The following is a 14113-nucleotide window of genomic DNA, read 5'->3' as shown; positions in this document are numbered from 1 at the left end:
GTTGACAAGTGTAAGCTTATGGTGTGGTTTAAACTTTACGTTAAACGTGTAATAATAAATTTAAACTAAAGTGAATTAGTCCAGTATACTCGCTTGGCAAAATAGTGAGCGATTGCGAAAAAAATTATTTCCCCATCACCACGGGTCGCAGGAGTTATTAGGAATTGGGCCGTGAACGCGGGAGACGATGATGTTGTTATCTGATAATGTCATAGGTTTGGTTGCAATCACGGTAGACTATGATAATGATTCCATGGCTACAAGAAGTATTCACGATTTTGAATCATGGATTCATTTTCATTTTCATTTTGTGGATTCACGATCATGGATGATGATGATGATGACGCCTCGGTGCCTCGGGAGATGCCATGCCAAGCTAAAGTGCAAGTTTAGGCGAAAATACCTGTGATAATGTTTTTAAAGATTATTGGGAGAGGGGTCCCGGCGAACAAACTCGCGTGGGGGCCCGCGGCCTCTTATCGCCGCCACTGGAATGCTGATACCGTTTATTAATAACAAAATAGGCTACATCTGGTCCAAGGCCCCACTAGAAAAACAGGCCATGCTGCAGCACAACACTACGTCACAGTGGTGGATAGTTGTACTAAAATCTTACCTTTAAAATCAGACAAACAGCCAGCTTATTTACCTAAAAAATATGGGATTTAGCAGTGAATCTATCCACAGTGTGACATCATTGATCCTGCAGCATGGCCTGTTTTTCTAGTGGGACCTTGGCTGGTCCATACAGATAAAGAGTTCTACTTAATTTCCTTCCAAAGACAATGAATAGTCAATTCAAATGTTGCAATAACCAAACTGCTTGCTTATGTGAGCCAGGTACTGCATATATAGATTGAAATAAATTAGGTATACAGGCTAAAAACTGTCTATGTTCAAAATATTTATATAAAATATTTTTACCTACTGCTAACCTTTTATTGTTAAAATACTTTCTGAATTGATAACTAATCTATAATTATCTATAATAATCTATAATTTATCTAGGCATTTTACTTTACCCAAAAGCTGATATTAGTTTTGCAGCAACAATGTTTCTTTGTTCGGCCGGTAGACAGACAGTAGAGTCGATTAGCTGAGCCTCCAACATCAGTCTCAGGTCTGGGGTGTTCGCAGTGGCAGGTAGAAACCAGACAAGGTTGCGAAGGACAAATGTGTTCACATTTCCATCCTACAATCAGCAATTAAATTTAACTAGTGTACCTATTGCTCGAATTCGAGTAATTGCTAAGTATTACAGGCGTTAATTTAAAACGAATAACAGTCATAATTTCTGATGACTTTAAAATTTTCAACTCAAAGATTATGGAAATACTCAAGATGTACCTAACAGATCGATATAATCAACATTTCTTGTTAATATCTTATCATTTTTCAAAAGCTGATCTTGTTTTTTAGTGTTTCCTACAAATAGCCTTACTCATAGCCGCATTAGGTTGTCCATAATAACGATTATAAATTCTAAAAAAAAAATGATATCTATTTCTTCTCCTTGGTGGTGTTCTATGACTTTCCTATGTTACCATAGTTTGCAAATCGGCACTTTAACTAAGAAATGCAGCACAGTGTTAATTGAGTTTTCTTTTTAGTAGGCCTATATCAATTTATTTAGGCTCTCTAGCTTTTTTCCATTGTAATATTTACCCAACCCAAATTTAAATAGTAAATATTTCATTTCTACCAAGTCCTCTGATCGTCAAAAAATACCAGACCTTCTTGATTTTTTTGTTACAAAAGGTGTATCCCAAGATTTTGTGACAATCGAGCAATCTCTGGACCTTTCCTCAGACCACTCACCTGTAATTTTAACGATCGCTTCAAATGTTATATTCAAACCTATTCCACCACATTTATGCAACAAAAATACAGATTGGAATTATTTTCGTGAATTAATGGATCAAAATTTAAAGATTTCTGTGAGTTTGAAGAGCGAAGAAGATTTGAATCTTGCTGTTGAACATTTCAACAAAACAGTTCAAGACTCCGCTTGGAGAGCAACTCCAGACCAGAATAAACATAATTTAAAATCAGGAATACACTATCCAATTGAAATTAATAGGAAAATTGCCGAAAAACGCCGACTCCGTAGAATATGGCAAAACTCTAGAGACCAGACGGATAAAAGAAATCTAAACAGGGCCACTCAACAAATAAAAAGGTTACTGTTTAAATTAAACAATGACAGATTTCAAGATTTCACATCAAACCTTTCTCCATCTGAAGCTAGTGACTACTCCCTTTGGAAAGTTACAAAAAACTTAAAACGTCCACAAATTTGCATTCCACCTATTCTAAAAGAAGAGGGTTCTTGGGCCAAAACAATATCGAGAAAGCAGATGTATTTGCTTCATACTTCAAGGAAGTGTTCAAGCCATATAATATTAATTCAAATGTTCAGCAAGAAATTTTGGAATTCCTCGATTCTCCAAATCAACTTGATTTACCAATAAAATTGTTCTCACCATCTGAAGTAGCTAAAGTAATAAAAGACGATTTAAACGGCAAAAAAGCCCCCGGTTATGATCTGATAACAGGTAAAGTGTTGAAAGAGCTTCCTAGAAAAGGAATAGTTTTCCTTACAGTACTTTTCAATGCAGTTTTACGCCTTGAATACTTTCCAATACAGTGGAAGGTTTCACAAATTGTTGTTATTCCGAAACCTGGTAAACCTTTAAATCAAGCATCCTCGTATCGGCCTATATCTCTTCTTCCTGTGGTTTCTAAAGTTTTTGAAAAACTTTTCTTAAAAAGACTCCAAATTATAATTGATGAAAAAGAATTGTTGCCTTCCCATCAGCTTGGATTCCGCCGAAGGCATTCCACCATTGAGCAAGTGCATAGAATGGTAAATGTAATCAAGGAAGATCTTGAGAATAAACGTTTTTGTTCATCTGCTTTTTTGGACGTAGCCCAGGCGTTTGATAAAGTCTGGCACACAGGATAATTGTTCAAAATTAAAACTTTGCTGCCCCATACATACTATGGAGTGTTGAAATCGTATTTGTCCAAACGCTTTTTTCAAATTAAATATCAAGATATAGTTACAGATGTGCATGAAATTGAATCAGGTGTACCACAAGGCAGTGTTCTTGGACCTATTTTGTATATTTTTTTCACTTATGACCTTCCAAGTACTCAGGGTATTACGGTTGCAACATTTGCAGACGACACTGCTTTTTTATCATCAAATCAGGATCCTATTCTGGCATCATCAAACCTTCAGGCTGCATTAGACGATTTGTCTCAGTGGCTACAGAATTGGAAAATTTAAGTAAATGAAACAAAATCCGTTCAAGTTACATTTACTATGTCTACAAGAACTTGTCCCCCAGTAACATAGAATAATGTCATGCTTCCCCAATCCAACGAAGTTAAGTACCTTGGTATGCATCTCGACAGACGGCTTACATGGCATTCACACATTTGGAACAAACGACTTCATTTAAATTTAAAAACAAACAAATTAAATTGGCTCATTGGTCGAAATTCAAAATTATCTGTTGAAAATAAATTACTTTTATACAAAATTATATTGAAACCTATTTGGACCTACGGTATCCAACTCTGGGGAACCACTTCCAACTCAAACATAGAAATAGTTCAAAGGTTTCAATCAAAAACACTGAGAAAAATTTTACAAGCACCTTGGTTTGTCACAAATAAAGTAATTCATCAAGATACAAAATTACCCTATGTTAAAGAAGAAATAAGGAAACGAAGTGAAAAATACCAAAGAAAATTAGAAACCCATCCAAATTTCCTGGCTGTTAACCTCCTCGACAATAGTGAAGCTACATATAGGCTCAAAAGAGTTGACTATAATATAATTGTACAATTACCTCGTCACAGCTCCGTAGTTTCCGTATATATTACGGCCGTTTCGGCATCAAAATGCCATCCTCAGATACATACATCCACCGGATTTGGCGTCGTCAAACTTGAAACACACACGTAACACGATAACAAACATTTAAAACATAAAAAATGAAAGACAGGCCTGTCGCGCACATGATGAGTACGTGTACGGAAGCTGTTGAGTCAGCTTCCGTACACGTACTCATCATGTGCGCGACAGGCCTGTCTTTCGTTTTTTATGTTTTAAATGTTTGTTATCGTGTTACGTGTGTGTTTCAAGTTTGACGACGCCAAATCCGGTGGATGTATGTATCTGAGGATGGCATTTTGATGCCGAAACGGCCGTAATATATACGGAAACTACGGAGCTGTGACGAGGTAATTGTACAATTATATTATAGTCATCATTCAGCTCAGGGGCTAAACCATGTCTATTGATTCAAAAGAGTTAATCCAATAAACCTTCCAAATCGTTTTTAGTTAAACTTCTTAAAAGTTTTTGTATGTTAGTGCACTTGATGGAGTGTAAATAACCCATGTTAAAATGGTTATTAAGTTTACTTATTATTCTAGTATAGAATAGATTGTAAATAAATACTTGTAAAAAAAATGTCTACCAAGTCAGTAAATGTTTGTACCAAACTGTTAAATTAGCAAACTTATTGACTGTTTACAATTAACATATGTTCTTCTTCTCACTTTTAATTTCTGACAACAGCTGGAGTTTCATAACAATGTTTGTTTCCCATGTTAATCTTATGGAGAAATACAAAACTTTAAAGGGCCCCAGGGCCTCACTCTCTAATTATTTCCCTAAAAAGAAAGTTTCCTGCACAACTTCACGTTACGCTCTTTCTTTCCAACGACACCAAAAACATGTCAATCGGTTCAGTAGTTTCGGAGGAGTAATTGTCACAAAAACCCTGCTTGCGTTTTAAACAAGTATAGATGAAAACCATGTAATGTTTACTTGAAACAGCTATAACCATCCAATCAAACTCAATTTTTGTGAAGGTTCTTCTAATGTCAGATTTCTGATATATGAAATTCAATGTTAACTATAGGATTGACTTAAGAGCACTGGAAGCCAGTTGAGCGGAGCAATCTTGTTTCATGATTTTTTAAATTAAGTAAATAATCAATTAAAACAATGTCTATGGATGAAATAAAACTATTTCATTAATTGAAAATAGTCAGTTTGTCTCAGAAGTATTAAGATCATGTGATAAGTATAAAGAGGTAGGCAGAACATATTTAATTTGTATTTGTAGTTTTTCCAGCTAATGTTAGCTGGTAAACGCACAGCACTGGTTGAATTCGAGCAATGAACATTTCCTTAATCTTAGAAAGATTTTTAAATCAACACAGAACAGAGCCTGAATCCAAATGATTAGTCTATGGAGATTTTAAAGACTTGCCAGATTACGCAAGAATTGAAAAAATGGTTTTACCTAACCCGCCATGTTAAACTTCCCTACCCCAAGCATGATGTATACAACTTCTTTACTTCACAAGTGAAGTAAAGTTTCAAAAACTCATTCGGTGAAGTAATGAAACCCATTTAAATAACATTGAGTGCTCAACTAAAAAAATTATACCACTATGGAGCCAACGACGTTTAACGCTAGAAATCAGCTGTGCGCTTGAATTTTATTGTTAGGCATTAAAGAATTTTCCTAACCTAGCTTTTGTTTGTAAAAGAACATTACTGTAAGAAGATGAGTGAAATGGATAATGAAAAATATTGTACGTAACCCCCTGTATATTATTGCGTCAGGTAAAATCTTGTTCGTTACACGTTACGTAAGAGCGTGTTTACATCACATAGGTGAATTATGCAACTCGCTTTCGCTCGTTGCACAACATTCACCTGCAGGATGTAAAAACGCTCTTACTACCCTTGTAATGTAAATAGCTATTATTTTATCATTCATACTTTTGAGTTCTTAAAGTTAATTTTCATGTTGAGTTTATTGTAGCAAGTTAAATAAATTAAATTATCATAGTTGCATTGATGAAAGAGTGTGCTGGTAAAAATTGCTGACTTTCCTATTGATTGTGTCAGCTTTTAAACCAAGACAAACTGTACATTTAAATAAGATTAGGTTTAATGGGTACCTAGGTTTGCTGCTACAGGTAGGGTAAAAACGTGTTTTTTTAGTAAAATATAATAGCTTAGTGTAAAATAAATAAATTGAGAAATGTTATGTTTTAGGTTTAAAAATGGGAAAAACAAAATTTTACCCCATAAAACCCCGTTACCATGGTCGGATCTTGCTGGTTTGCGAACTCATTTAAGTTTATCCCATCATACACCTTTAAGCTAAATTTTGTCAAAATCGGACAAAAATTACTCAAGTTATTGTGTTCATCGACACATATATAACTATATATATATATATATATATATATACCTATGTATACACCTACATAAAAATTTGAACGAATAGTGTTTTTGGCCTCTGGGGCATCAAAATCAAAAAGTAAATTGGTCCTGGGCCTAGGTCTTACCGTGCCACCTATGGTACTTCCATATAGCGAAATTCGCTAAAATATTGGTTTCATTCACAGTAACTGTTACCGTTCACTCCATTTTGAGAACAAATTTAAATACCCCCCGCCGCAGCAAACCTGCAGAATAAGCGAATTTCCATTTGACCGATTGGATTTACACTGAAATGTCTACTTAAAAATATAACATTTTTTCCCTATTTAAATAGAATTAGTTTAACAAGTACTTAGGTTTGCTGCATCAGGGAGGGTAAAACTGTTTTTTTTTTGTTTGTATAATGTTAATAGTTAGTAAGAAATAAAAACATTTTCCAAAATTTGATCAAAATATGTTCATAAACAAGCAAACTACAACAGTTTACTTATTCTTTATAAGAATAACATGGGAATTTTAAATTTACAATTTTTTGGAATTTTCTCCGTAACCATTAGGCGCATAATAACGCTTCAATATACTAAATTATTTTTTTTTTTAAGCTCTACAAAATGGTTTGGAAAGAAATTGCTAAATTTTATGTTTTTTGAGTCAAAAATAGGAAAAACCTATTTTTACCCCATAAAACCCCCCGTAAACCCCCGTTCTCATGGTCCGATCATGCTGGATCGCGAACTCGTTTGAATAAACGTACGTTTACACGTTTGTACCAAATTTCATCAAAATCGGATCATTTTTGCTCGAGTTATCGTGCTAACGGACACACATATATATATATATAAATATATAAATATAAATATATATATATATAAATATGAATTTGAACGGATGGTGTTTTTGGCCTCTAGGGACCTCAAAACGAAAAAAAAATCGGTCTTGCGTCCAGGTCTTACCATGAGTACTACGGTAATAGCTTATTCCCTATATGGGAAATTCGCTAAAATAAATCACAGCTCGGCTACTTACAAAAAACGTACCAGTGGGTGTAAATTTTTTCATATTGCTGTTTTTTATTATTATCACGACATTTGGAAAAAAGTGTAGTTTGTAAAGACTCAAATAACAATATTTCCATAAAGGTTTCATTTAGGGTGTACTTATTCGTTCACTTTATTTTGGGAACAAATTTGAAAATAAATCTCTACAACAAACATTGCTAGGCTACTTACAGAAAAAGTACCGTTGGATTCTTATAAATATATTTATATAGAAGAAAAGGTAGCCCTTTTAGTTACCCTGCCAAAAAAGAATTTATAATGTCCAATAAATCACTCCAACTTCTTTCTATATAAGGACTTGAAAGCACTTTCTAGGACTTTCTAGCCATCTGAAAGGACTGAAAGGACTTTCTAGCGTCTTTCTATGAAGGACTTGGTTATTATTAAAACTGGAAGTAGATCTCCTTAATACTTGAAATTAAGAAAAGGTGCCAGAAAATGAAATGAAATGAAAATTGTCTTTATTTTTGAGCGTTTTTCATATTACAACATATGTTTTCAAAACAACTCACGTCAACATAAATACCGTAACATAAAACAATGGCAACTTTCAAATCTTATGTTAGGCTAATTAAAAATTAAAATATTTTTTCTATTCCTTTTTATTTTACCATTCTTCAAGCCATTTGTTATATATTTTTTAAACAACTTTTCACTGTCCAACACCCCTGGCTCAGTCCTGGATGACAATATATTCCAGATTTTAGGGGGCAAAATAAGAAAACCCACAACGGTCGGACTCACAGCGCACACTGGGCATCTCCAGCATGTCATCCTCCCGTGTGCATCGGGATCGCAAAATACTGCTGAACCCAGCAACAATGAAGTTAGTAGGTTCATTTGGAAGTGAAACGCGAAAAATCATTAAATATGATATCAGAAGAAGAGTTTAAGTATGTTACAGGATATGTGTGCCTCAGATCTCCACTCATTTGTAGAAAATTTGCCAGAAAGACAGTCATTATTTCAAAAAGACCCGATCGTAATGACTAATGTATATATTATTTTGAAATAATAAGATGATTATTTCAAATTCTCAAAAAACAACTCAAGAACAAATACTCAAGAATAAATCTAGACTACAAAAAGAATTGAAGTGAAAAGTTAAAAGATCATAGCATAGACTTGACTCTTTGTGAGTATTTTTTCCTGAGGGTTTTTATTGGATAAAATATCTAATGCAATATCTGTAAGTAACGAATTCATCTAATCTAACTACTTTGACAATATTATCTAAATAAATATAACTAGTGTACCTATTGCTCGAATTCGAGCAAATGCATACTCGAAGATTATGTCGAAGAGACGACTCAAAGATTATGGAAATACTCACAATCTACACAACAGTTAGATATAATCAAAATATTTTGTAAATATCTTATCTTTTTTTCAAAAAGCTGATATTGTTTTTTTAGTGTTTTCTACAAATTTTTCCCTCTCATAGTCGCATTAGGTTGTCTATGATAACGATTATAAATGAAAAAAAAACATTATTTCTATTTCTTCTACTTGGTTGTGTTCTATGACTTTTTCTATGTTTCCATTGTTTGCAAATCGGTTATTTCAATGATTGCTCAATTTCAATGATTGCTTAAGAAATGTAGAACAGTGTTAATTCAGTTTTATTTTTAGCCTATATCAAATTGTCCAGGATTTCTCACTCTTTTCTATTCTATACACCAACCCAAGTTTAGTCTACAGATGCAATATGCCAACGATTATCACCTACGTACAATCTCCAAGAAGTGGTAAAAAAGGCAGAAACCAACCCATACAATAGATATAAGTTAACTCCAAAAGAAAAGAGTTACTGTGATAATAGGATTATCCACTGATTTGGTAATAATAGAACATTATATTGCAAAACATGACACGATGCAGAAGAAAATCCATTTTAAAATCAGAAAACCCATTGCACACTAACAAATCCTTATAATAGTTAAGTCCTTAATAGTTAATTTTCCTTCTTATAACAGGGTAGATTGTACAATGTTCTCAATATAAGGTAATAAATAGGTCGTAATACTAATTGATTATTATAACGATAAATATTATCAACGTTAGGTTATTCCATAGATTTTTTTAGTACATATACTAAAATTGTTTTTACTTCTACTTAAAAATGCAGAATGTACTTCATTTTGACAAATTCAATAAATCACAATTTAAATATTAACAGCTGTTTCATTAAAAAGTAGTGTAGAATTATGCATATGGTCGTAATGTAAACAAATCTGAAGAGGCAACTTTAAAGGCTTCTGGGGAGAGAGCCCCAAGGGAATTTACCTCGTCCCTCTTTTGATGGCTCATCTACAGACCAAGACCTTTCTTTAGAGACCCCTACCAAGATTCTACGCCCAGCCGTTCTCTCAAATTAGCTGTGACAAAAACCCCGTTTTTCTCCATAAGAATAACATGGGATGGGAATTTAAAGGCCACTGGGGCAGAGCCCCAAGGGAATTCACCATCTTTCTCTTTTGATGGCTCATCTACAGACCAAGACCTTTCTTTAGACACGTCTACCGAGTTTCTACACCCAGCCGTTCTCTCAAAATAGCTATGACAAAGAAAAACAGTTTCAAATTAATATATAGATGCCTTCTAGACAACTGTGCTTTGCTGCCTAATGGGGTTTCTGATAAAGGATACTCATTATCAAAGGTTCTAGACTAATTGGTAATGAATGCCATTCGAAAATTCTTTAGTAAATGATAACAAGACATGATTTGGTAAACTAAAAACTCGTTCAACAAGCAGTTTATGTGAGCGGCGCCGGGGCGGTGGAGAGACTCGGACATGATGTACCTGCCCGAACTGGACTAGTTTACGCCTTGCAACCCTAACACCCTCCTTTATATGCTTTGGGTTCATTCAACTGCAATATTTTTTAAGATAAAGATGGTTACAGCTGGTTAATATAGAAGGGATATCTTTTTCAGTCAATCAAAGTGTGAATCTAAATCTTAATTTATTTTTTCTATAAACCTGTCAAAAGTAAAAAAAAATTACAAAGCAGCTGGAAATATGATTAGTCTGCACGATTGCTGAAAAAATTGTATTGACTTGATTTGATTTGTAATACCTTTTCAATGGCTAGTTGAGCAATTTGTGTCAGTCTTGTGATGTCAGTTGAGAGCATGAGTTCCGTGGTGGACAAGTGACCGATGGTAGACAGAATGTGCCCAAGATAGGGAGATACTTTCATTGCTTCTAAAGGAATGTCAACCAGAACAAAACCTAAAATTAACAAAAAGTATTAACTCCAGCATAAAAAACATGTCTGGTCGTTGGAATTTTTAAATCTTTTAAATTACAATGAAACATTTGCTTAAAATCATTATGACCTAAAACTGCATAGGCCTATATATTTCTCAAGTATGAAGCCTTGGTACAAACTGTGTTTGCTTTGCATGATTAACCTCTTTATTTGTTTTATCATTACTAAAATCCAGATCGTTCAACTACAGTTATTTGTGCAACTAGTGAGCAAAGTGAGCAATTGCCTCATTTGAGAGAAACCCTTACTCACGAGCTGTTGGCGAGTGAGGAATGGTTTCTCGAGTGACGCGATTGCACTTTGCACTCGAGTTGCACATTATATTTTTCCTACAGTTACCATAAAACAAATAAATTGGTAAAGAAACGTGCCTTCACGTTGCAAGTCTGGAGTGAGACAAAGTAATTAGAGTGAGACAGTGACAATGTTAACATGTCTCACTGACGAGCGAATTGGCCACTTTGCATTCTCAAATCAGTGAGGGAACATGTACATTGTTAGGTAACTGTAGGAAAAAGTATTAGTTAAATGTACAAAATGAAAATCGGAATAAAATATCAAGATAGCTTACCTCCAATTGATTCAATTTCAATGGGCTCCAAAAGAGAGATCAAACCAGACTCAGAATCAGTCTGCGATAGAGTCATCTTCAACTTTAGATGATTTATCAGCTTTTGTAAACAGCAATGCTGTAGATTTTTTGGGAATTGCTGAAATATGAATAAAAGTATATTGATGAAAAGTATTCTATGGATAACTTTTAATTAATTAACCCTAAAAAAAAACAAAAAAACACAGTTATTGCTGAATTTATCAGCATGCTTAGGAGTCTATATTGTGAAAAAAGAAATATTGGTGGGAGGGGAAGGAAGAACTTAAATGTCGGCCTTTTAGTATTGTTAGCGATTAACTTTTAGAGGTTACACCACAGAGAAGGTATTGAAGTTTCCATTCAAAAATATGGGGCTTATTAGGAAAAGTGTAGAAATGGAGCCTTGTTTAGGTTTTTACTGACTTAAGACTGGCTGTGCCTTAATCGAGGACTGTTTAATCAAAAGCTCAATGATCAAGGACAGCTGAATCCAGGTTTCAAACCATTAAAAAGTGGTAGGTCTTATAGAACATATTCTTATAGATATTATAAGAACACTCTTAGGCATCATTTTCTAATACAATCAACTAATCTATGGCTGGCGTTACCACTTTTCTTCAGTACCAACCTTCTTTCTGATGGTGTTATAACGAGCCATGATAGGGATGAACAGCCCTGTGTCCATATCTTGAATGTGTTGGCAGGTTAGACCTCCGACCAGAAGATTGCCGACTTTAGAGTGATCCAAAAGATTGCTCCACCTCCACTGACTCGATTGGGCCATTTGATGTTCCAATAGTGCTGTTAACTGAAAAACATATTCACTGTAGCTAACTTTCTTACTTTCTATTATTATTTTATTTCTTTAATTTACTATTATTACAGATACAGTACTATATTATAATATATTATTATTAATTTATATTATTCCCTAAGATTAGCATGGCAACTTTGAAGACCACTGGGGCAATAACCTTATCTTAGATTGAGCTAATTTTGTGGGTTGCAAAACATCAAAGGGCTCTGGGAGTTTACCCGGGGGGCCTTCGTCCTGGGCGATCGGTGCTGAGGGAGTGGTAGTACCTTACGAGCTGTTCCAGCCAAACCTTGCATGCGGGGTTGGTTCAGTAGACTGGTCCACACCTAGCATTCTCACTTGTTAGCTGTGGAGAACAGCCCCCTACCACTGGGTGTTGGTCCACCTACCAACAACCACCTAGCCAAGTGTTCTTCCTTCTAATATTGAAAGGGCTTGGAGTTGCACCCTGGTTGGTGTAGAAAACAGGTCCCAGGAGTAAGCTAAGCCGCAAGATCTGGAAACTCAAGGAACTCCATGCAAGCTTGGAGGCATAGGTGGAAGTCCCACCACCAAGCTAGGGTGCTGAAGGCTTTTTACCTATATAAGAAAGAAAGAAAAAAGAAAGAAAAGAAAAGTGCTTTATTGAATACAGTACATACTATGTACAGTAGGATACATGAAATGGGTGCGATAATTTATACATGCACATACAACAATGGTCATACGACCGTCTGCTGGGTTGGCATTAATGTCCATTCAATATTAATGAAATAAAATTGTCCCACATAAATCAACATACTGAACACTAAAACAAAATAAAATAACACTTCTTTATGCACACATATACATAGATATATACACATACACATGTATGCATATATACACATATATTTATACTCTAAACATATTGCAATACAAAATTTTAAAAATTAAATTCCCTAACTAGCTCCCATCTACGTTTCCATGCAATTTTTAAAAAACTTCCAAGGCCCCGCCAATCCTTCCCATTCAAATAATCCACAAACTCCTCATATTGTATTTTTTGTTTACCAAAATACAAGAGTCGCAAGTCATTGAACACAGGGCAACTAGCCACAAAGTGTAAAGCAGATTCATTCTCGTTTAAATTACACAAGGAACATGTGTGGTTTTTATTGACAATCCACGGTTTATAGTTGAGATCTATAAGTTCTCCTCTACATTTTATTATCCAAGAAATGGTTCGGTTGTCTAAACCAGTTTCCAAGAAGCTATTGTTGCCAAGGTCAAAGTCAACGACGAGGTATTGAGAATGATAAGCTGAAGTACGCGCTCTGCCTAGACACTCAGCTCTCCAGCTATCTCTCGCTGCATTTACGACACTAACTAATTGAGACTTTAACCTACCACTCCCCACCTCCTCCATCGTATGTATATTCAGGTCTATTTGCACGCCATATTTGATTCCTAATGCTCTCCACGCTCGACACCAATCTACATTTTTTCTTAAAACTTCAGCTGCTAATAATCTTGGTAAACGCTCAGGTGGTAGCCCCAATATATTTATTATATAATTAAGATTCATTGAGAGAGAATAAATGTGTAATTTATCTAGACCCGTTTCCAAGTACAGTGAGTAATTTGGCGTGTTATTAGGCAACTGAAACAGTTTCCTAATAAATAACTTTTGTACAGATTCTATCTTTTCGCTCTCTAAATATCCCCATACCTGGCCTCCATAACATAATATTGATCTTACCACAGCGTTAAAACATACAAATTTTGAGGACAGATGCACCCTGTCATTGTTTATTAATTTGTTCCAGGCGGCGTTAATGGCTAATTTTGCAGCTGTGGACTTCATCTGAAAATGTTGTTCCCAACTTAGCATTGGCGTGAACAATACCCCCAGATATTTGTAAGAGTTAACAATCTCGACCTCTTTGCCTTTATAGAACCATTTATTACTTTTTGCCAATCTACCTCCTTTGCGAAAAACCATAATTTTGGATTTATTAGTATTAACTTGAAGGTTCCATAAATTGCAATAAAGTTCAAGTTTTCCAATCATTTGTTGCAGTACAACAGCTGTGGGAGCTATTAAAACTATGTCATCCGCATACATTAAAATATTTATTTTCTGACC

The 14113-nt window shown here is 34.8% G+C and overlaps 1 protein-coding gene across 2 annotated transcripts in view; it reads right to left on the bottom strand.

Annotated features, from left to right (window-relative positions):
- Window positions 1-14113, bottom strand: part of LOC129005968 (uncharacterized) — a 104016-nt gene that overhangs the window by 57994 nt on the left and 31909 nt on the right. For both annotated transcript variants that reach the window (XM_054435047.1, XM_054435054.1), the window contains exons 12-15: window positions 11818-11997; window positions 11169-11307; window positions 10403-10557; window positions 1023-1192 (exon numbers count right to left, since the gene is read on the bottom strand). In XM_054435047.1, coding sequence (XP_054291022.1) covers window positions 1023-1192; window positions 10403-10557; window positions 11169-11307; window positions 11818-11997 — 644 coding nt within the window. The remainder of the gene's footprint in view (window positions 1-1022; window positions 1193-10402; window positions 10558-11168; window positions 11308-11817; window positions 11998-14113) is intronic.

The sequence above is a fragment of the Macrosteles quadrilineatus genome, unplaced genomic scaffold (genome assembly GCF_028750875.1).
Source record: "Macrosteles quadrilineatus isolate MER2022 unplaced genomic scaffold, UCM_ALF_1.0 Scaffold_1__1_contigs__length_201487025, whole genome shotgun sequence".
Classification (NCBI taxonomy): domain Eukaryota; kingdom Metazoa; phylum Arthropoda; class Insecta; order Hemiptera; family Cicadellidae; genus Macrosteles; species Macrosteles quadrilineatus.
Note: the sequence above shows the minus strand (reverse complement) of the source record. Positions and strands in the feature narration are given on the sequence as shown.